This window comes from Hippocampus guttulatus, chromosome 4 (assembly GCF_054856545.1).
Source record: "Hippocampus guttulatus isolate MCC_2025c chromosome 4, RoL_Hgut_1.0, whole genome shotgun sequence".
In the NCBI taxonomy this organism is placed as follows: Eukaryota; Metazoa; Chordata; class Actinopteri; order Syngnathiformes; family Syngnathidae; genus Hippocampus; species Hippocampus guttulatus.
In genome coordinates, this window is record NC_141264.1 from 19,221,926 (window position 1) to 19,245,954 (window position 24,029).

Below are 24,029 nucleotides of genomic sequence, written 5' to 3' on the forward strand. Positions count from 1 at the left end.
GGCCTGTACACGCATACACATACACAACTAGTCAATCACACGCGCATACACATCCTTATCATCACCGTCTTCATCGCTCCGATTCTTCTCCCCCGTGACGTGGTACGATCTGCAGAGCGCTCGTGTCCGTGCAGCTGGTCGGACGGGCCGCGTCGCGGTCACCCCCCCTCCCCCCCTCCTTCCCATTCATCCTCCCCCTTATTAAATGTTATGTCTACTGACTTGTTGTAACTGTCATATGCTTATTTATGTGCTAGGGTCTTTTTTTTATCCTGGACTTGAATTATCCTCAGAAGAGGATAGTTCGAGCGTGGGTTTTTTTCCCCTCTCCCTGCCCAGTGTTTTCCTTTCTGAACTCTGACTGTAATAAAGGATATCTTACTTTGCTATAAACAACCAAAACAATATGTCTTTCCTTTGTTTTGGTATAAAGAAGCACAAGAACATTTGGAAAATGTTGACATTTAATGCACGTATCTTTTACAAAACATTTCATGAAGCACCTTACATTTCTTTCAACAAATGTGCAATTTACTTTTATCATTCACATAAATGCATTGCAACTGATCCCATTGATTGTACAAACTTTAACAAGTAATTGGTATTGAAAAATATAGTAATGCACTTTATGATCAAACAAGATTTATAAAGAAAGGACGTTTTAAACCATTTACACGTGCATATAAAATCTAAATGTAATCCCTGCCTACACCTTACAAACTAAGGAGAGTACTATTAAATGTGTAAATGTGAGAGTGCTATTGATAGCGTCTGCTGGCATGGGTCTGTCTCAGTGACGGACTGAGGCTGCTGTTGTCTTCTTCTCTGGTCAAAACAGTGTCCCCTAGCGGATACTCAACGAATCGCACCTTATTAAAAATATTCATTCTGTGTCTTTTATGCATTTTTTTCATTTTTAAATTATCCTGCGGGCCTGATTTAACCTCGCGCGAGCGTTTGTGTGTGTGTGTGTGATGAATGGAATTCCGCATCAGTGTGCAATTGTAAAACAAGGCTGTGTGTTGAAAAAATAAATCTGAAACTGCATTTAAGGGTGGCTCAATACTGGCTGGCCATATACGGGCCGGAGTTGTAAATTGATTTCTGGCCCAAATACTTCACTCCACAAATGGCCCTCATCTGGTTTGCCAGAGTCAAGCCAGTGCCTCCTTTGCCACTCCTGGGCCGTGTTCGGCCCACATGCATTATGCCAGTGCCGACTCAAGGCCAGCTGTGCCAGCTTCATGCCGAATCCGGGCCAGATGCCTTTGCTGACTGGGTGGCTTCTTTTAAAATATCAACTTCTTAAAAATTGTGACTTTTTCCTCTTTATTCTTATGATATAACATCTTTATTTTCCTAAAATTACATCTTGCAATATTTTCTGTCATAATACCGCCACTCATTTTCATTCACGAGGGCTTTGTTCATTTCACAAGATTTTTTTTCTTGTAATAAATCAACTTTTTGGAACATTGATTTATTTTCTCCTCATGTTAAAATGTAATACATTGACCTTTTAATATTTATTTTTGCAACATGATGACTTTTTCTTGTATTAATATGAGAACGTCATTCCGTTCCTCTGAAGAATGACTGCAATTAGGACCACATACCAGTTGGTGGCAGTAATGCGCCATTACACATTAGAAGTAGAAGAAGAATGACATCACTGTGACTTTCAAGAACATGGCGTCTCTCCTCGTTTAACTTTTGTTTCGTAACAGTACAACTAAAAATGTTTAGAATATGACCACTTTTTTTCATAACATCACCTCAAAAATAAGACTTCTTTATGTCACGTCAAAATATTTATTCTCTTACCATGACCGCATTTCCCTCACCATTAATATTTCAACTTTAGTCTCTTTTTTTGTAACATGACCTTTAAAAAATGATTTATTTCCTCATAACATGAAAATGTTCTTCTCGAATTTACTTCTGTTTCATTTATTTTACGTTTACATTGTTTTTACATTACATTTTACGATTTTTATTTTGTTATGACATTTTGTAACCTGATTTTTTTAGATTTAGTCTTGTTTTTTTTTACTTTTTGTCATATGTGAATTTATTTTCATCTTATAACTTTTTCTTTTATTTCACCTCTAGTCCTTGAAATAGGTTTTAGAAACAGTATATTTTGTAACTATTCACCCCGACCCCAATAAAACAAAGACAACCTTCCATGTTACGCTAAAAGGTTCTCTCAGCATTTCCCCACCTCATATTTCCAACTTTTTTGAGGAATTGCATTCCTTCTTTGAGTCCTTCGCATTATCGAATTAGTCAAGTGGGACAATTGTCCTCGTGTGCTTTGACCTAATGCAAATCCAGCATGAAGGTTGTTTCCCACCATACACTTTTAGATGTCATTTCTTTTCGTGTATGTCATCCTCCATCTTGTGTGCCGCTCCTCCGCATGCGTTCACGAGGTCCCTCTCGCTGCTGGATGCTCTCTTGCTAATCGCTGCGCCTCTCGCTTTGCGATCTTTGGCGTTCCAACTCCAAGACCTGTGCGAGGGCAGGAAATTATCCTCTGCAACGGTCAAATACTGAGCGCCGTCCGACATGTTTCTCTTCACCCTTGTCTTTATCTGCTCTTCCGTGAGCTCTGGTGAAGTTCCTTCACTTCCAGTCCCAGCTGAATAGATCCCATCGTTCTCTTTTACCTCCGCTGCGGCAGCAGTGCTCTGAAACTGCTGGATGGTCCTTCTGACTGTTGACACTCTCGGCATGCGGCCGTCCGAGCTAGGGTGCAGAGTGTACTCCAGATCGGCAGGCCACTGATTGGGAGTTTTGGCGGCCTGCTCCACGAAGGACGTGTAGTCTTGCGCGTGAAGCTCGTCATCGACCACCTCGGCCGGACTGTAAATAATGCTGCTCATCGCCCTCCGCTTTGTAACGGGGGACGTTTGGCTTGGGCTCTCAGCAGGGACGCAGCGCAACGATTTTGTCCTTTTTGGGGAGGACAAAGCCGCGGGAGGCAGTTGGGCTTTTTGGGCAGGTTCCTCGGGTTCATCGGGAGGGCTGATGATGATGGTGCTCATGCTCCTCCTCTTGGTCAAAGGAGAGGCGGCCGGCTCTTCGGCCGGATAGTGTCTCAGTGATTTGGTCCGTTTGGGCGGGGAGGATGGTTTGAGTCTGTTCTTGTCCGCGATTCGGTCCAGCAGGTGCGAGCTTCCGAGTATCTCCTTGCTAGCTAAGGTGTCGCTGCTCGATCCCGCAGACGCTTGCTTGGGTTCACACGGCGATATGAGGATGTCCACGCAAGAGCCGGGCCGAGCTCTGCTCAGGCTGCCGACTTCTAAGGTCTGAGCGCCCTCCTTGACGTTCAGGGCGCACGTGCTGGAAGCTTGACTCTTCTGTCTTTCCAGGCTACTTTTGGCCACTTCCTCCACGTCCTTCTGCTTGATGGCAAACTCCTCCATGTCCATGTGGAAGCGGTAGAGGCTGTAACCGTCAGCGCTGTTGATGCTTCCCTGGCGAACCAAAGATGAGGGATCGCACACCGACGAATTGCGGGAGTGAGTCCTGGTCAGCTCCAGTCTGTCCACCCCCGCCAGCTTTTCCAAGGCGAGCGCCATCCGACCGTGGATCTCCTCCAGTTGGGCAAGGCGGAGGTCCACCGTTTGCAGGGAGGCCTTCATGGTGTTCTCCCTCTCGTTGACCTCCTCCAAACGCATGGACATGTTCTCAACTCTTTGAAGAGCACCAGAGGGGTGGTGAGTGACATGTGACAACTTTTGGGCTCAACAGAATTCATCAAATTAAACATCACATCATAGTTGAATGCAGAAAAGCTCTGATTTGGGGAGGAAAAAAAAAGGTTAATTTTGTCGGTCGCTAGGTTTGATTATTTTCCAGTTTTATTTACGTGGTTCGAGATGAGTTCAGTGCTTGAAAAAAAGGTGCCATCCATGTTTGCATATTACTTCATGAAACATGAAAAGTCGAAGAGATAAAGCCACAGATTTGTTTGCATCGTTGTAATTGATTTGACTGATTTATGATTTAAGGCACACTTGTTTGGTAGAATTTGGTGAAGTTGTCACAGTGAAGCCTTCCAAGACTGTAAGTCAGTATTTGGGAAGATAAAAGCTGTAATTGAAAAAAGAGTAATAGAATTACATTAACTCATTCAGTACCAGCCAATTCTAGACCAAGTCTGAAAAGACGTTTAAAAACGTCTTTGGGAGTGAATGAGTTAAAAACAGTCTTTCATATCATTTCATCATTGATTTGCCTTTTTGTGTCGGCCTAACCTATAAAAAAGAACAGCCATTGAAATGAAACACCATTAATGCATTCCAGACCCCCCCAAAATTGCAGCATTTTTAAGTTGTGTCTTTCATAAAGAAAAATATCACTGCATTATTTGGCAAACTAAATAAAACTTGACCGAGCGACCATTCGTCATTAAAGAAAAAACTCCCAAGTGTAAACACATGTAAGGCAAGGTAGCACTGTACTCGCCAAACCAGGGCTCACCTTTCCGAAGTAACCTTAATGCGTTCGTCGCTCGAAGACTGCTGCTCGTCTTCCTTTTCCCGAAAGTATTCCTCCACACACTGTTCTTCAAACTCATACAGGTTCTTCAGTTCCTCCGGATTCAGCCTCAGCTCTTTGAAAAAAAAAAAAACAAATCACAACAGGAGGTCAATCAGCCAGTTGATAAGGTCAGATTCAACTGTCCGTCACATCCCCCAAAAATTATGTTGATGTTCCGCCACTAGCCTCGCCGCAACGTTGGAAATGAGAGCCCGAGGGCATGTTGATGTTTTTTCTCAAATAAATCTCATCTTTTTTTTTTTTTTTTTTTTTTAATTAAACTTGTCTTGGTTTCCCCTGGACAAGACAGTGTACTGACTGAGGCCGCGGTCCTTCTCGTCAAGTTCTCCGTCTTGCTTCTTCCTGGCGCAGCGGCGAAAGAGCCGGCTGAAGAGGATGTAGAGGTGGCTGAAGATGATAAGCGGCGGGGGCAGAATGGGCCGGTCGTGGAAGGTCATGATCAGCTGATAGCGCTGAAACTTCCACACCTGGTTGGAAATGGACTTGACCTCGAAGAAGGTGTTGCTGTGCAATGCACACCCATGAGTAGGACAAAAGCTCGTTCAGTGATCATAGTCATCAATAGACTAAAATACAATACGTACATGTACGAACATCTATATTAGCGTAAGTCAATCATTTTGAGTGAGTGTTTTGAGAGCTTGGTAAGAAGTCTGTATTTACTTGAAGACGGCAATGAGCAGGTTGACCAGGAGAATATTGGCCACAAGAAGGTAGCAGGCCATAATGGCAGGCGTGAGCCAGGCGCCAGGGATGCACGGAGGCAACTTCTTCCCGTCTTCGTCGTACAAATGTTCGCCACACGGAGCTGCGGGGGATAAAACGGCTGTAAGGTTGTGACTAGCCTAAGCGCTCTGATTGGGATTGATTGGAATTTGTCCGGGGGGACGACTCACGGTTGATTTCCATTGCATAGACTGAAGAGAAAAGTGGGCAGAAATACACATGGTGGTAAATAAAATCAATCAGTAGTAATTTGCACATCATCAAGCTATTGTCCAAGTCAAAGTGCACTGGTGTCAAATTTCGTAATACACCATCATTATGATTAAAAAAAAAAAAAAACGGATTACATGTCATTTCATAAATGACTGTATTCACCCTGACAGAAGAGGCATCAACAACAACAACAACGATAAAAAACACGAGGCAGATGATCACGTTTGTGAAATGACACCTATCACATCAGTTTCCACTTCTTAAATGTCGATGCATCACAACAAATCAGAATATCGTGTAACAGAATCTTACTATGAATTCTAGTCTTACGGTCTATCGAGTCGGCAAAAACCTCTCCATAGATCATCCAGTAGGGCATATAGAAAATGTTCCGAGCCAGGCGCCACGTCGGCTCCTCGTCGGGGTGCAGGATGGCTTGGCGGGCCACCCCGAAGCTCATGAGCACCACCAGCATGATGACCACAAAGTACATCATATCGATCATCTGAAAGAAACACAAAATACACGGCGCTCACTCGTGGCGGCTGCGCCTTCATGGCGTTCGGGAGACCATACCATCTTTCCGATCATCATCACGTAGGGCCCCAGGTATTTGTTGACGCCGAAGATGTCCAGGACGCGGATGTACCAGAAGATGATGTCTATGCAGTATATGACTCTCCCGTAGCCCATGTAAGGCTCTTGCTGCAGCCTCAACATGAGTCCCAGGAGGAAGGTGGAGATGGCCACCAAGTCCGTGATGTTCCAGTACTCCTCCAGCCACACGCTGATCTTCTGTTTCAGCTTGCCAGGCTCTGACATTAAGATCTTTAGAGAGAATGATATCAATGAGCCGCCCCAGTTTCGTAATTTTGAAGTTAAGGGCAGAAATGAAGAAAGACAATGCACATCTTTCACATGACGTTGACTTGACTTGTCAAGGCTAAGTTCCACTTTTGACCTGTAGGAGGCAGGCATTCCACATTCACGATTCAAAAACATTCCCCAAAGCGGGCATCTGCATGTCCCTATCAATGAATTTTATTTATCATGCATCCATGAAATATTGGATCGATTGGATGGAAGTTTAGACTTATAAGACCACCGTTGTACACAGCCGATTTTTGTCTCTCTCAAATTCCAGTTAGATTTTTTTTGGGGTGGTGGGGGCAACTTAGATACTGTACTATTAAAAAATGATTTGATCCAATATGAATAGCCAATTCCATCCAAGTCAAAAATGCTTATATTTGTCAAAATGGCCAAATTTAAGGAATACACGAGTTTCTGTAAAAAAAAAAAAAAAAAAAATTTAAAGAACAATATAACCAAGTTATAAATTCCCCACTTTCTTGCCTCCAGTGCATAAAAACTTGAAACACTCTCCTGCAAAATTAACCCCCCACCCCAAACCATCAATAAAAAAATGGAGTCCACTTATTCTGTCGTGATCCGTGGCTCAAATATTTTAATTAAGACATTGTGGAAGATCCCACTGGAGTCATTTGGACTCAATCGACTTTACCTGTCTGACTTTTTCACTGCCGAGGGTAAGGATGTAAGCAATGACGGTCCATTCTTGTAGGGACGGCCATCGTTCCATCTTCACCAGGATGATGTAATTGTATAACATCAGGTAGCCCAAATAACATATCTGTGCACACAGGAACATTTCACCAAACTCTTATTTTTATTATTTACCTCATTGACAAATTCCCTGGCCCTTCCCACCATTTTAAAAACCAAGCATGGCCTTTTCAGGACAAAAGTACGCCCACCACTGCCATAAGGCGTACTTTTTTCCAGGATTGTTTCCAATGAAAGCATCAAGAGGACACAAGTCCTTTCCGTATCCCCAAAATGACATTTACAAATGTTTCGGATGAAAACTTACTGTGTTGAACCAGAATTTAGTAAAGGGTGCATCATAAAACTCAAATAATCTTTTGCCAATGGGGATTTTGCGGACATTGGCGCTGCCTTCCTCTTCATCCCCTTTCCGGGAAGTGGCATCATTGGGGTCCTAGTACACACAAAAAAATGGACATTTTACTTAATGAGAAAAATGGGAAGCAGGGGGGGGTGTTACAATTTCACTGCTATTCCTGTCCATTAAAGTATTTCCGCATTGTAAGACGCACCGAAAAGCAGTCAATTTTCTCAAAAGCCAACAGTGTGCCTTATAATTCGATGCGCCTTATATGTGGAACAGTATTCTGATTTCTTGGGCGTAGTATTTTAAATGCTTGTTACAGCTGCAGTGGTTGTGAAAGCTCTGTCAATAAAGCTGTATTGCATTGTATTCCCTTTAGCGTAGCTCCATCTAGTGGATGCATAACGCAACCGCAGCCACTATTGTGGCTTCTATTCTATGCACCTTATAATGGGTTGCGCCCTATATATTGGATAATGTGGAAAATACGGTACAATCGAAGCTACCCCTAAATGTAAAATGATGCCCCCCCCCTTTTTTTAAATGATATTTAAATCTCTTCCGACAGAAGAAATAGAAGTCATGGTGAAATAATATGCCAAAGGGGAACTGAACAAATTGATACAAGAAAAAGAAAATAATGCAACGAATGAGAATAAAATACACAATCTGTGAAAAGGTTCATTAAAACAACGAAAGTGAGCAAAACTGTTTTTGCCTTATAACTGTGGTGACTTAATAATTACCGGTAAGTGTTATTTAAATGGATAATCAATGAGTAAAAGCCAATGTAAGACACAAAAAGAATGTGATTACACGTGTCTGTTACATCCATTTAAGTTTATGTACAGTGTCAGACAGCCGAAAGCATGAGAAGGCAATGGTTTGGACCTTGCTGGATTTTGTGTCGTCGTCTTTATCTTTTCCCTCGTCTTTGGCTCCAGATGTAGCATAGGACGCATCATCCCCGAGACGGAAATCCAGCAGAAGAATCAGTGGAGGAAAGATGATGCCCAAAATAACCTATTGATGAAATAAACATGAGGTGAGATGAGAGTTTGCGATAACCGCATGCCTTTTTGTGGCAAGGTGTTGCCGCGGAAGGACCTTGAGGCCTGGGTTCTTGCCGATCCTCAGGCAGCCCATCCACATGTCTGTGAGCAACATCTGACTGCACGTGTGGGCGATGAAATCTCGCTGCTTGGCGGCCACGGCCAACTTCAGACAGGTGGAGTTGCTCCAGTTCACCAGCTCGTAGGTCAACAGCTTCATGGCCACCTGCTCGTCGTGCTTGTACGACTGGTCCAGCAGTTCGTAGGCCAGCTGGCCAAATTCTCTACACGAAAGGACGGGCATGATCAACATCTGAGGAAATTCATCCATTCCTTTCCCCTATTTCCTAATCGGAGCGGCCCTTCGGTGTCAGCCGAGCAATGGATGTTTTGTTTTCACCACGAAGGATTGTGTTCCGGCCTCTTGTTGGTTCATACGTGTCCTGACGTAGATTTGAAACCCCAAGCGTTCTGTGATATTGAATCCCCCCCAACAAAAGCATTTTTTGAGGCATGACGGTAAGAAATTCACTCAACCGGGGAGTGATCTTGACTTATTTTTCTGGTGTTTGGATAACAAATCCTCAAATGGGTCATTTTCACATGGCCGCTGCTGAATTGGATCTCGTTTGAAAACATGGCCATGCGACTTCACATCGGTTTCGTTCGGGAGGGTCACGTACATTTTACAGCTTCAATCATGCACTTGGTCTACTACTTTCCTTTCAGTTCTGCTTTTAGTGCCATCCCGAGCTATTAAAAGAGTTCATCAGCGAATAGCCGAGGGGAGGCTGAAGGTTCCACATTAAAAAAAAAAAAAAAAAAAAAAAAAAAAATTCATGAATCGCGAACCAAGAGGTTGCTGTTCACTGCGTTTCACTGCGAAGCCCATTTGAGGAAATATGAGATTAAAAACAAATGCAGACACTAACTTTGAGTTGTTCTCCAGGTCTTGGGAGATGTCGTCCACAAGCTCGCTCTCGGAGCACTCGTGGGCCATGGCCTTGAACAGTTTACAGGCCACCAGTGCCTTGGCCATGGCCTCCTCTCCACGCTGCCAAAGGAAGAGCGACATCTTCTGCCGCTTCATCAGCACCGCCCACAGCATCAACTCGTGGAAGGGATACTTGAAGCGAGACACCTCCGGGTCATCCACATCAATGTCCACCTCTTCCTCCTTTTTCTTTTTCGCCTTTTTCTTGCCTTTTGGTCGAGGTTCGTCATCCTACCAAACAGCAAAATTAAGTTGCTTTTTTTTTCTTACATCATCCGTGTTGTTTTGCTGCAGACAAGAGGCCTCACCTCCATTCCGAGAAGCTTGAGAGCTTTGGGCTGAGAATACAGGTCAACACATGGCCATTAGTATGAAGAAGACAAATGATTCAAAACATCGAATACGCTTTTTTTCCCTCATTCATTACGCCCATGCGCACCCGTTTAAGTCCATACAGAGTATTGTAGAGGTTGCGGAAAGCCTTCCTGGTGTAATTACTCCTGTAAGCTCCACCCATGAGGTACTCCAGCACCAAGCCGATGTCAATCAAGGTGATCTGGTAATCTGGGGGAAGGTTTCCCTGCAGAGAAATTCAACAAGAGCAGAGGAAATAACACAACATTTACACACACACACACACACACACAGGTAGGGCAGAGCCGGAATCAAACCTTAAGCCTCTGCACTGCGAGGCGGACATGGCAATCATTCGTCCACCGTGCCGCCCAGAAATAACTTTATAGGATAAAAACATTCAGCAAAGTGGTTATTTACCTTTTTGACATCCCTAACTACAGCATGGAGAGTATTAGCAGGGCCCAGTTTCTAAAAAGAGAGAAAAAAAGTCAACTTTAGCCACGGGTTTATTTATTAGGCACTTTGCTACACCACCTTCTCATTCTATCTCATGCAAACGATGACCATAATTACAATCACGTATCAGGTCTTGTAATGCTGTTACCAGTGAATGAATTAAAGAAAAACAAAAAAACAAATATAAGTTTTCCTTTAATATATGCCCACCGTATTGTACAACTCTTCCAGTCTTGGAATAGTGAGGAAGTGGTGAATATTGACACCGTTCTCCAGAAGCAGCTTGACAAAGTCCACTCGGTCCAACACCAGAGCGTCCATCATAGCCTGTTCCAGGGAATTTACCTGACATTAAAAAAAAATAATAATAATTACACTTTTGTTCATTTTTACAAATGTAACAATCTGAGGTGATGATTTTTTAAAGAAGTCCAGTTTTACCCAACGAATGAGCTCCAACTTCCGTGGATCGGTTTCCTCTGGAGGTTCGGGTTTGGCTTTTCCTTTGCCCTTTCCTTTCTTGCCCCTGTTTTTGTTGCGGGGGGCACTGGCTGGACTCTTCTGCTTCTCCTGGGTCGGGGCCAGCGCGGTGGTCGTGCTCGCGATGGCCCCGGCAGGCTAACCAGACAAGAAAGTCAAAGAGGCTATGAAGATGGCACTGCATTATACTCGTTTTTAATATTTTGGATCTTCCCAATGTCGATTGACATTTGTCAATGCCCACGAATGCTCTTCCTCATACGTTTTTTTTAGACGCACCATGTGTTAAAGAGTCTGGATTTATAATCGTAACAGCAACCCCCCCCCCCCCCCCCCACATAAAATAAGAACAATAAAATACAAAATTAAAAATGTTTTTATTGACAGTTTGGGACTGTAACAATATGGCTGCCAAATAGCGTGTGTTATATATATATATATATATATATATATATATATATACTGTATATATTTTTTTTACATTAACACACACACACACACACACACACATATATATATTTTACCCAAAATTATACACATTTTACACGTATGTACACAAACACACACACACATACAGTATATATATATATATATATATATATATATATATATATATATATACACACTTGCTGTATGCATGTATACAAATATTTGTACTGTATATATATATGTATATATACAGTATATATATATAAAAGAGTGTGTGTGTGTAAAAAAACCATATGCATATTGATACAGATCTCTCTCTTCTCTGTGTGTTCCACATTTATTGTCATCACTTAACAATCCAATGCTTTCGTGTGATATGATTTGACACTTATTGAGAGCCGTACAGCACTTACAGGTAAATTATGTCCGTAGACAAAGATGTGATTGCGAGCAATGTCCACTCGGTTCCAGGCCAGAGCCAAACTGAGCTGGTCAGCTGCTGAAGCGTTCGTGCCTGATGAGACACAAACAAAAAGGGTACAGACGCGAGAAAAGGGTAAGGCAACGTGTGGCGCGCTGCCGCCAAGACTCATGATAGTACCTTTTAACAAGGCTGTAAGAATGGCCATTTCTATATCTTGCTGACCCTCAGAACCCATTCGAAAAACTGTGATCTATTTGTGAGGAGGAAGCAAAGACAATTTGAAAAAAAAAATGATGGCCGCTGAGTGAGATGTGGGACGGAATGACTTGAAAGAATGGAATTGGGGTTGCAAAGCGGTGGAACGTTTCCAGATTTTTTCAATTGGCAATTCCAATAGTTTTGACACACTTCACCGCCCAGAATCATGAAGGCAACCTCAATCTGTTCAACATCTTCAATGAAACAGGAAGTAGTCTGCTAAAAATGTACAGATGGACAAACTCCAACATGAACACAACATCAAATATTTTTCACCTAAACGGGATTGAGTCGTGATCATGTATGTCCACTCACTGGCCACATATGTCAAAATGTGAATTTGGGAATAATGGGATTAGGATGACATGACAATTGTTGAGATCTGTAAAGAGGTGGCTATTGTTGCAATTTCTTTTAATGCAAATTTGGGGTCTATTACGGAGTGTCCCATCACCGAAAATCTTTTTTTTGCCACCTGTTCACATGCATTTAGGATGAAGAGATTATGTCACACCGTCTGGCTCACTTGACACAAAATGTATAATAAAAAAAACCCAAAAAACAAGCACACACTGTGTGGTGAAGATGATTTAGGGGTTAAAAAAAGTCTGATTAATTTGCTTATGTGGATGTGCGAGGGCACTTGGTAGTCTATTACATGTGCGTCAGAGGATGGAGGCTCTCGAGTGAGTGTGATAGCACTCTGGGTTGAGCGGAACCCGATTGAGGATTATGGAGATGGATCTTCCATCTGTGCCCGGATGAGGCAAGAGCCAGCGCAAGCAAAGTACTTGTGCGCTCGGATCTTTCCCATCCAGATGTATTGGAGGGCGCAGATTAAACTAATAACCGTCACTTGATGCCTCTTCATTTATTCCACAAGCGGACACTTTGGACCAACACTTTTGGGATTAAAGTGCTTTCTCTTTGCACTTTGCGCACAACTTGACAGTGCGCTGACACAGAGGGGTCGCCACTTTGCAACCTTTGGCGCGAGGCATGAGGACGATGCGGATTATTCCACACGCTGGGAATGAGCACGGCAAAGGAGGAGAAATGACAAGCAGGTGGTGGGGATTATATCGATTCAATATGTTAATTGCAAAAAAAAGCACATGAGCGGATGAATGAGCATGGAGACCAAAAGCTTGACATACATGTTTATTGAGGCACACATCAATTTCAAATGGTGTACAAACGACATCCCGGTAGCCGTTTTTTTTTTTTTTTAAATTCCCTTACTCACCAGTTCCCTCTTCTTCATGCACTCCATCACCATGAGAAGGATCTGCTGCGACTGGCTCTTGCTGTAGTTGAACGTTTTCTGAATGGTCACCAGGAGTTGGTCTCGCACGTCGTCGTTGACGAGCCTGGAGGAGGAGGAGGAGGAGATGCCACTTGGAGGCGTATGCGTGATCTCAAGGCCCGCAGGCCAGATTCAAGCGCTCCATGTCATTTGTGACACAAGTTTCCATTGATGTCTTTCAAAAATGGTTACATCGGCGCTTCCCGTATGACAAACTCGTGATGTTGCGCTTTGCATACACACAGGCCTTGTGGTTGGCGGTACCACAACTAGTACAAGTATTTACGATTTCTATTCGACCACTTACTACTAAGACACTGGCTTTATATACCGTAGTTTTCAAAAATTTACAAAAATATAAAAAATATTTACAACTATTATAGCAACAAAAGGTATTTTTATAACACCCAGATGAATAAAGATAATTCAGCAAAGAGCAGGAAGTGCGATCGTTTGCTCCGGTTTCTGCTCCTTTTGAAGTAACAAAAGGAGCATTAACATACACTCTCATACAATCCTAGTACAGATTGCTCTTGAATTTGATTGTGAAAGTGGAGAAGGGATTCTGCTGGTTCTCACTACATGAGCGGATCTATTCTAGGAAGATATAGGGCCACCGGGCACCCCAAAATCCAAGACAAATCCGATAATGCTGGTTGTCGGACCAAAACGTCCGATGTCACAATTGGGTGAATATTTTTTGACAAATTTATTGTCGAGGTCAATCGACAAATTATTGAACAAGCTAAAGTGTCACTCCCTTTTGATGACAGAATGTTGATGCTTGAACAAATACGGCATTGCTGGAGAAGCGATGATTTTCGACGTACGAGGATTCCGCCTGCCACGAGCAATATCTAAAAACGATATACGATTGTTGGGCATACATTTATCCAACACGGATGGACTGAGTTCAGCATTTTACAACTGCAGGCAATCCTAACAACCTCGTGGACACCCCTTGATGTAAATACTCACCCTCCATCCTCTGAGAACTTGTGTGCGAAAGAAATAATGTCAGAGGCGCGGCCGCTGCCGTCGCACACCACCACCGGAATCGGAGGCTCGTCTCGCAGACTCTCCAGGGCGATGGAGATAACGTTGGGACCTCCTTCCACTATCAGACACACGAGTGGGACACCCTGGCCCAGACCTGTAACGCACCCCAAAAACAGTCACGGCGTTATTTAAACATGAACTTTAAGGACAACAGACAGTGAGTGGGATGTTGATGTGAGGACACGCGAAATGGCAAAGGAGCGAGCGAGCGAAGTCTGTGGTGACAGCTGAGCATCCCTTTGCTGTCCCTGCCTTATCCGAGCTCCAGGCATAGGATGACAAAGGGAAGCCCATGGGTCACAGAAGAAGCTCTGCGTCCGTGAATCCTAGGCATCGTGAAAGATGAAGCCCCCTTGGTAGCCCCCACCACCCCCACGTGTGTCTGACATCACTTACGGGTGTTGATCTTCTGCAGCGAGATATGCTTCTCTAGCAGGCGACGCAGTTTGACCTCAGAGCCGTACTTGCCGCAGGTGCCGTTGTCGGTCAGGATGAAGTGCGAGTGGCTGTTATTGAGCACGGCCAGCTTGCTCAGCGGGTTGGCCATCGTCTGGTAGGGTCTGGTCACCTGAAAGGAGAAGATCTCATCATGGAAGGGTCTCCTTCGTTTCCCGGATTTCGCCTTTCGGATGCTTACGTCTTTCCCAATAAGATCCTCTTTGTTCTCCAGAATCCCCCAGGGGGCAATTCCTATTGCGCACACTTTCCCTCGTGACTTTGAGGAATGGTCCTTCAAGGCATCTCCCACGTGACGGATCACACCTAAGAAACACACGTTGCTGCTTCCAATAAAGTGGAAAAAGTGCGCACAAACAAGAACCGTGAACTCCAAATGGGAGCCGGTGTGAATCCAAAGCTGATCAAGTCGGTCTTGCCCAACCTTTATTGGGTCAAGGAACATTAGGGAAATGCCAGTGCCTGTCACTATACATTGCTGGCATGGATAGATTGTCGTAAATAAAAGAATTGTTGGACCAATTTGGCAAAAGTGCGATCACTTGTCTGAGTGCACCTCAGTGAAGGTGTTATCGAAAGGGATGGAAACATCCTGCAGCTTGCCATTCACGATGAATCCTGCCCTCAAAAAAGCTTTTAATTGTAGTGTTTAAACCTGTCACAATGGGTCAGTCTCCTCGCCCCCCTCCCAGCCAGGAAATGGCAGAAGCATTATATAATAACAGTTGAGTGCAGGGCTAATCTTCTAATGTCACTTCGAGCCATTTGTTAAGTGAACATTAAACGGAATTATCCCGAGCCGTCGCAGTCGGCGGCGTCCTTACCTGTGTTGACTCCGCCCGTGAAGATCCAAGCGCCCGTGGTGACGGCCGCTTTAATCAGGCCTTTGCCGAAAACCTGCTTGAGTTTGGGCTGCAGGTCAAAGTTCTGGAGGCCTCCGTGCACCGAGATGAGGAGCGTGGGCAGCTCCAACTGCCACTCCTTCACCATCAGATGCAGCAGGTTCTCCGGTTTGGTGTCATAGGAGACTCGGATGTACTAATAGCGCGGAGAGGACGGGAAATGCCATGAGATTTAATTTAGAGCCATTGAAAAGCCGCTTCGTCTCACCATGGCCTTGTTGATGAACCCTCCGCCCTGGAACTCGATGATGCCGAACGAGTCCGTCGGGAAGGTCCTGGTGTGCTTGATCACGCTCCATTTGTCTTTGGGGGTGTCGATCTGCACGAGCTGGTGGGCTTCCTCCAGAGAGTTGGCGCCGGGCGGGATGGCCACGTGCTGCGTTGTCAGCTGACCGCATGAACATCTAAACGAAACCCGTGGCAAGACTCGACATCGGTCAGAGAGCAAACAAAAGGCCTTGGTTTTATGGAAAATTTCCACTCGTTACGTTTAGACACTGACGTGCGATAAAGATATTCTTTATTTCAGGAATTTTGCAGATATAGTAGGTTTTAACGCAAACATTCGCCACTAGGCTACTTCAGGCTAGACAAGGCTAGGCAGTTTTATTAATACAACACATTTCGTCCACAAGTCAACTCAATGTGCTTCACACAACCAAAAGCACAACACCAACAATTCTAAATTCAAACGCATTCACAAACAAAAGATCTAAAGACATTTTAAAAGCAAAAATCTAGAATTAAAAAGTAGCTGTCTACACTTGCTGAGCGTGAAATAGATTCGAAATGCTGAAAATGCTATTGGGGGAAACAGCATCGTTTTTAAACCTGAATTTCAAAATATTTACACTTGGGGCTGACTTGTGTTCTCTTCACTTTTAAACCCACCTTTCTTATTATATGGTTGTGGTCGGATTTATTTATGGCAGGTCCAATAAAAGGTATGTTAAGGCCTTACACCCTGCACAGTATTTTCGTTTGGTCTATGCACCAATGTTCGGGTACATGCAGGGCTAGTCCACTACCCCCCCCCCCCTCCACCCCCTCCCCAAGTGGTGAAAGTTAAGGTACATTCTGAACTACAATCATTGAGGCCACGCCCTAAATGTTGAGCAAAGCCGTTTGCATTCGGCACCGGTTTTGGGCATAATTGAACCCTGTAACCTGATAACATGATAAGATTGATAAGACTGTAGTCACCGCTGTCCCCGAAAGTGTTAAAAACTCAATATGATTTCAAAAAAGAGATTAAAATTGTTCATAAAGTCACTAAATAATGTAAAAACAAACAAAAAAAAAAAAAGGTTTTCTATGGAAGAATCTGTGCTTCACGGGAACAGTAGCCTATTCTTTCCAAATTTGATTCCTATTACAAATTGACCATCCATAATTAGAAGACCGGTATTAAGTATTACCTGGTGATGTCCTTGGTGGGAAAGATGTGAATGCATTCCCTTTTCAGAAATGTCCTCTCAATCCAAACTCGCTGCGCCTGAGAAGAAAAAAAAAGAAGACAAAAGCGTTGGCTGGCGACACTCTTTTGTCACAGCAGAAACAGCCACCGAGATTCATCACACAAAAGCAGGCGGCCCCTGCACACTGCGTCCAAAAAAAACTGCTTCGCCTCTGATGCGTTTCCAGCTCGGAGCAGAAAATAACCTGAGTTGAGCGCAAAATTTTCTCTTCCATTGTCGAGCGTGAATGACTAATTAAAAGTGGAGCGATGGGAGCTCCGCTTTCCTGGAAAGTCTTGGCAGCGTCAGTGAAAACTGTGGAAAAATAGGAACTTTGTTTTCACTGCTTCTCTAGCGTCAACAATTGTCCCGCTCGATTTTTGTTTTTTTCCATTTCAACTTTTCAGCATCATGTGAGTGTGACGAAAAGACCCAACTAATGGATTCTAATGGACGCCTTGTGATTTGGAATGATAATAGTGCAGCTACTGTTCTCTGTTTTGATCCACGCAATCTGCCCCAGGCAACTGAAAGTTGACCGTTATAATAATAATAATAATAACAATAAATGCATTTCGGTATTTATAGTGATATAGATTAAACAGCCACTCCTTTATTCCTGTTGAATCTTAGAATATGAATGATTATGATAATAGATTACAAGAGTGTAGCTATGTACAGGATCTCAATGGTTGGTTAGTTACATAATATTAATTATTTTCTGTATGACGGTTTTTTAAAAAAAAAATTCAAAACAACATAATGAATATTTTGCAGCTGACAACAATTACAAGAGGACATTTTAAACTGATAAAAAAAAAACTTTAAAAACAAATAATTGCAATAAATTGAAGCAATATATTAGCGTGGATGATCCTGTAATCAAACCTGTCCCTCACCCACAAATAAATCCACTTTCGAAAGTTAGTTAGAAAGCATTGCAATCGTTCCACTTACATAAAAACTTTGGATCCGAGAGCGAGGAACTGCCCGCGAGAAGCGTAAACGTGAGCTGGCGCTGCAGCGTTGCCGCTGCTGCTGTTGCTGCCGCCGCCGCAGCCTCACTGAATCCCACAGGACATGACACTTGTTCACTTTATGAGGGCCAGCTAATATGATGAGCATGTGAGCGGGCTCTTTGTTCGGCCCAGTCTCATGACTCCAGTTCAAGGTAATCCTTTTGGGAGTCCCATGACCCCCTTCCCCATGCCCACAGGGTATTTTCACCCGCCGCTTGAACAAGGCACAATAAATCCACTTTGATAAGCGGCCCCTAATCTCCCAATTTGCTCAAAGTCTTTTTCTTAGTTTTGCCCTCGCAGCAGCGTGGAAGAAGACGCCTGTTTGTGCGGCATGACGAGCTGATGCTCGCAGACTTTTTCATTTGAAAACAAGCACCTAACCCCCCCCCCCCCCCCCACCATCATTTCCAGCTACTTTGATTTCAACCCAAATTTGCATAATTGAGAGAATTGGATGCGAGCATTCTTTTGGAAGGGAGCCTTGTTAAGACATGACTGCTCTCCAGCTGGGGGCAAGGTCAGTCAATACTAATTGCAGTTAATCTCTATTTCCATCGCGTTCTGGTGGTGGAAAAGATAACGCGAAAGAGTCGCCACAATACCCTAATGTCAGTCATATTTGGCAGTTTTAGGGCTTGATGTTTACATGTCGACAGGATGTTGAAAAATGATGGCGTAAAAGTGTGTGAAAAGGAAGTGCGTGTGGCACCTACCGGCTGGCAATCAAGGCTATTTTGAGGTATGGAGGGCTTGCTTAAACAAACAGATGAAGGCATGAGCTGAGCTGGAAGTTAACAAGCACAAAGTGGTAGATATTCCAAAACCCGAAACCTTGAAATGGTTTCACCAGCACTCCTTTTATGGTTGAGCACTTGGGAGTCTGTGTGGATTTTTTTTTTTTTTGTTTTGTTTTTTGAAGAACAGTTGCGGGGTCCAAAAAGACAAATTGAAAAGTCCCTAACTAGACACTTTTTGGTGGTGCTCTCTGGGACGCTGTTGAATTATAGCAGAGGAAAACAAAACACATTTTCAGAGAGCTTTGGCTAAGATAACGCAGTTGTTTTGGTGTACTTAAACTCATTGGGCACAGCAATGAAAATCCCAAGCAGCTGCCTCGCTCGAGCTGCCTCCGAGCGCTTAACGAAAAACCTTGAAGATTTGGATATACTGGCGGATCACATTGTGTCACACGGGGAAAATTAACGAGAATTAAGGCAAGCCTCAGCACAATAAACAACATTCATTCCAAACAGGTGGCAGTTGAGAAATAGAACAAGATCATTGTGGGCGGATTGACATTTTGGGAAATTAGCGTTACACCCAAAGTATTCTTACCGTGTAAAAATTTGGAGTATTATTTTTGTTGAATGTGTATCTTCTACCGGGACGGGTCCTTCTCAAATAGTGGGGCGGGCCCCCATGGGAATGCAGGGTTTTTTCTTTCTTTTTGGCCTTAATACAATAGAGTGTAATTGCACATCCACTCCTGAAGGTGGCGGTGAGTATGAACAAGGTATGGAAAACAGATTCCTATTTATTTTTTGTCGGAATCGAACCCTGCACCTCGACACAGTGAGGCTGACGTACTAACCAGTCGACCACTGTGCCGCCATTTTTAGACATGAGACTAGGCGGTACCTAGTGTGGTTGTTAAAAATGAAATCACTATTTCATACACAACGGAAGTGAAAAGGCTTCACATGCTGTCGTTAAAGTACAATATTTAGTGATTTGAAAGCAAAGAAATTAAAATATATAGCTTGCTACAATTACTATAGTCTTTTGCTAATTTTGTTCAACTTGTTTTATTGTCTCTGCTTTGCTTCTAAATGTCATTAACTGTTGTTTGTAAATGCTTGTAGGTGTCGTCTTTGCTTGTGTGAAGCACAGTGAGTTGCCTTGTGTTTCAAATATCTTATATAAATAAAGCTGCCTTGTCTTCCTTAAAAGAAGGTGATTTGGCCGGGACAGGCGGGGGTGCTTATTATACACGGGTGCGTGTTTTTCATGGGATTTTACAGTACTTTTACATGAGGAAAATCTCACAGCACACCAATTTACAAAAATGGCACACAAGGTATACAGTATACTGAAATAATTCTGATCCTGTCTTAATATACGATCGATTCCATATACCTTTTCAAGTATTACACTCTCATGTCCGACATGCGATATTCCACTATACTCGCCTTTGGGTGCAGCAGTCACATGTGCCAGGTCTCCTGACTCGCAACTTAGCGAGAAAGGAGATCACAGCCAATTTGTTCCAATGTGGCGACAATTCCACATAATATAATCACAGAAAAACCAAATCACAAGTTATTAAGGTTAATAAAAAAAATGTTCAGGAGCTTCCTTTTTCTGTTCAGTGAAAAATACTTGTGGAAAAGTGACAGGTCCATGTGTGTCTTCGGACTGTCGTAAAAGGAGAATAAACGCAAGTTGAAATTGGTCATAAAGGATTTGGGGGTCCTGTGTGGAATGTGATGTCACCAGGGTTGAAGATAAAAGCCACTAATTGCTCGGCTTTGCCGCTCAATGGCGGCGAGGATGGAGTTTGATGCGGCGTGAAGAGAAGCAAACCCATGTGGAATCCTTTACTGTTTAAGGAAGATTTCAGAGCCACGTTGGATCCCACGAGGGCCGAATAAAAAGCTGCCTTTCACAGGCTGGCGCTTGACTTGAGGGAGGGGAGGGAGACATTTGCCCCATGAGATGCGGGCTCGATCTCGTGGTAGACAAATTTGCCTTCTCGCTCCGTGTAAAAGCGCTCAATTGTCATCCTTGGTTTGAAAATCCAGTTAGCCATCACATGAGAGCAACATGTCACTGATTAGGCTCGCCAGTGGACGCAGTCATGAGACACGTTTTAAAGTGGCTACTCCCTCTTAGCCCCCAAGGAATGTTGCGCTCAAGACAAGGCTGTGGTTTTGTTTTTTTAAGCATCAGCAAAAACTAAAACTCATCTATTGGGTACCAATTTTCAGTAAAGGAACTGTAAAGTGACCTCCTGCTTTAATGGTTGTACTACTCATCCTATTTGGAATATATAAATAGAATTGTTTGTAAATGATATTACATGTTACAATCGGGACACATTTGCCAGTTTTAATTGGTGGTGGCTTCTTGCACCACACGCAGGGTCACAACTTTCACTTTTTTTCGATTCAGAACTCGTGATTCAACCTTTAATCAGTTTTCTAACACGCTTATCATCATCATCAATAATTATGGACAATTATAGATTAAGATTGGGTTATGATTTGGGATCAGAGCGTATTTGTTAAAGTACGAGAAGTGGTGGAACTTCCTCGCGCTGTAGCAATGTGCCTAGTCTGTAAACAAAGACAGTGCAGCTCATCTACTGGCGAACGGACATCGTGGCGCATGATTTTGGCAGGGTACCAAATTTGTTAATTCATTTGAAATGACATCACGGCAATGTGAATATGAGTGGAACACACACACACACACGCACACACACACACACACACGCACACGCACTCCCACCACTCAGTGGCATTCAAAAAGCCTCTCCCCCAGCCTCCTAATTTTCTCTATTCCATCACAGTGCGTTTGTCTCCACCATCCATTTCCCCACAAGAAGACTATGGTAACTTTTTGGTTTAAATTGAAATGCCATCCAATGTGTACCGTTCCCGAAAGCCACTACTCTTTTGTATCTTGTTCCCTTACCGTGTCTAGTGTGAACCGAACCGAGAACTTAAACCCAAGGTATGTCATTTTGGGCCTACCGTTACATCCCGCAAAATTATAGATTACATTATAACAGACCCAGTGGAGCAACTACGATGTGGCCCGCAATGTAATATGTTTAAATGTTATTTCTAACCTATTTAGAAACAGTTTATGTCAAAGTGGCCCCCTTTTTTATCAAGAAGTAGAAGCATTTGACAGCACAGTTTAGCTAAAACCAATCAAGATTATCTGACATTCTGAATGAAAATATTCATCAGATGAAAATGTAATCCTGATTTTTGGACTGATAATTGGCATTTATGTTTCCAAATTCCAACGTGAAGTGTTATTTTATTTCGGTGGACTTTTAAATATTCCTACAATGATGCGAAATTTGTAAAAGGGTGAGGCCTTCGCAAATAAATCATTTTTGCCCAGTAGTTTGTATACTTTAGTTCAGGTACAACCACCCCCCACTCCCCACCAAACATTACACTTTTTAAATTAAAAATCAACAACATTTCGTAGTCGTCATGCTGACCTCTGGGCCTAAAGGCATCAGCTCTCTGCTGACGAACGCGGTCATGTGATCTCATCAATACAATGGGCAATTGTGGAGCCTTTAAAATCATTGCCTCCTGACTGTAAAACTTGAAATGGGAAATTAAAGTCATTTCAAGGAACTTAGAGCTCATTGGACCACCAAAATGGGGAAAACATCATTTATGACTTTTATTCCTTGAATGTACGGAAAGACGAAAACGAGCAGTTTATATACCATGACAACTTAATTTCGACGGCACATGCACAATTGTAACATGTACACAATAAAGGACAAATATTTAACAAAAAAAAATCCAACAATGAATTCATGGTAAGAATTAAAATATTCATTTCTAGTTTAAATATACTTTAAAAGCAAACTATTGCAGCGCCTCCTCTGCGTCTTAAAAGTGGAATATCGAATTATTAACATTGATAACACAACATGTATTTTTTTTTCCCCGTCCCATAAAATAAACAATTCGTTGAAACTAAAAACCCACCCCAGTCTGAACTAGGAGCAGACGCGCAATTGCATATACAAACTTACAAAACCGCGTTGGTTGCTTTCAAGAACGTATTAACAGGAGTGTTAATCACATGAGAGCAGACTTTATAAAAACATATCACAGGACTTTAATCTGCCGTGCTCGCCATACTGGGCCATTATGAAGGATTAATGCAGCGAGCAGCTCTTACTTGAAGCTCACTCAGCTTCACTTAACAGTATGTTTGCAGAGGGTTGCGGCACACAACATGTGAACGCCAAATACAGTACATGTTGCATATGATCAGCAGTCCTGCAATGGGATTGGCTGAGACGGTCCTTGGACTTTGACTGTGATGTAACAAGAACATTTCTTGCATGTCAAGCAGGATGTGTCAAATGTCAATAAAACCACGTTTAATCACATGCTGAAATACCAATATAATGCTGCCAGGTCCTATTTAAAAGGCACCCATTGAAAGCTCCCTACCTTCTGCGAGCCCGACGTGCTACGTTTGAGGGAGGACCTCTTGAAGGTGCCACTGGGGCCTTTGGAGTCCATACTGAAGATGTTGGAAGCAGCCGTAGGAGGTCAAAGCCAAAATCAGCACCAGAGAGACACTGTGGAAGCACAAACTGTAGTTACACTTGGCAAAAGGTGAACATCAATGAGCGCTTCTTCTCCCTTCACTCCACTCCGCTCAGCGCCGACTGACAAGACACACATGCCAACCGGGGATATAAATCACTCGATGGCGTACTTGACACATAGACCCTTTTCCTCTACCGCGCATCCCGTAATCAGGATTAATGCAGCCGGCAGACTCCGAGTCTAATGGATAGAGCTTTATTAAATGGTTATTGAAGGTAAATCTACTTTGGCACACCACAAACCCCCAAAAAAGGCTTAGTGCGACCATGCAAGCTGTGAAGCTAAAGTTAGCAGACCGAGAGGCAAAGGTTGTGCCAGCACGCAAAGTTCGAGGACAAGACACTTAACAGGAAGACCAGCCAGGACACAGTGGGCTCAATTGTTTTGTCCCAGCTTTATCAAAAGGTCTGGAAATAATAACACTCAGTCTCTAACACTGTCAGAGAGCTCAAGACAAAGTTCCTGGACCGTCTGATTATTTTGTTTATTGCTACGTTTTGATTGTGCTACTCTGAAATGCCTTATTGTTAAATTTGAATTGTACAAAACATA

General features: G+C 43.2%; 1 protein-coding gene across 7 annotated transcripts in view; it reads right to left on the reverse strand.

Moving 5' to 3' along the window:
- Positions 1–446: 446 nt before the first annotated feature.
- trpm1b (transient receptor potential cation channel, subfamily M, member 1b) overlaps positions 447–24,029 on the reverse strand; it is a 31,986-nt gene continuing 8,403 nt past the window's right edge. For 3 of the 7 annotated variants that reach the window (XM_086109232.1, XM_086109231.1, XM_086109233.1), the window contains 27 exons: positions 23,316–23,446; positions 17,036–17,112; positions 15,826–16,021; positions 15,540–15,753; positions 14,897–15,021; positions 14,656–14,827; positions 14,179–14,353; positions 13,141–13,264; positions 11,814–11,886; positions 11,626–11,726; positions 10,745–10,921; positions 10,514–10,648; positions 10,265–10,315; positions 9,930–10,070; positions 9,799–9,828; positions 9,429–9,721; positions 8,552–8,780; positions 8,336–8,467; positions 7,406–7,534; positions 7,037–7,165; positions 6,088–6,339; positions 5,824–6,016; positions 5,469–5,489; positions 5,236–5,380; positions 4,871–5,076; positions 4,492–4,624; positions 447–3,702 (listed from right to left, as the gene is read on the reverse strand). In XM_086109232.1, coding sequence (XP_085965358.1) covers positions 2,373–3,702; positions 4,492–4,624; positions 4,871–5,076; positions 5,236–5,380; positions 5,469–5,489; positions 5,824–6,016; positions 6,088–6,339; positions 7,037–7,165; positions 7,406–7,534; positions 8,336–8,467; positions 8,552–8,780; positions 9,429–9,721; positions 9,799–9,828; positions 9,930–10,070; positions 10,265–10,315; positions 10,514–10,648; positions 10,745–10,921; positions 11,626–11,726; positions 11,814–11,886; positions 13,141–13,264; positions 14,179–14,353; positions 14,656–14,827; positions 14,897–15,021; positions 15,540–15,753; positions 15,826–16,021; positions 17,036–17,112; positions 23,316–23,387 — 5,055 coding nt within the window. In that variant the 5' untranslated portion in view covers positions 23,388–23,446 and the 3' untranslated portion in view covers positions 447–2,372. Of the gene's footprint in view, positions 3,703–4,491; positions 4,625–4,870; positions 5,077–5,235; positions 5,381–5,468; positions 5,490–5,823; positions 6,017–6,087; positions 6,340–7,036; positions 7,166–7,405; positions 7,535–8,335; positions 8,468–8,551; positions 8,781–9,428; positions 9,722–9,798; positions 9,829–9,929; positions 10,071–10,264; positions 10,316–10,513; positions 10,649–10,744; positions 10,922–11,625; positions 11,727–11,813; positions 11,887–13,140; positions 13,265–14,178; positions 14,354–14,655; positions 14,828–14,896; positions 15,022–15,539; positions 15,754–15,825; positions 16,022–17,035; positions 17,113–18,031; positions 18,308–23,315; positions 23,447–24,029 lie in introns of those variants that run through there. The other 4 variants (XM_086109234.1, XM_086109227.1, XM_086109228.1 and 1 more) reach the window with 4 other exon arrangements.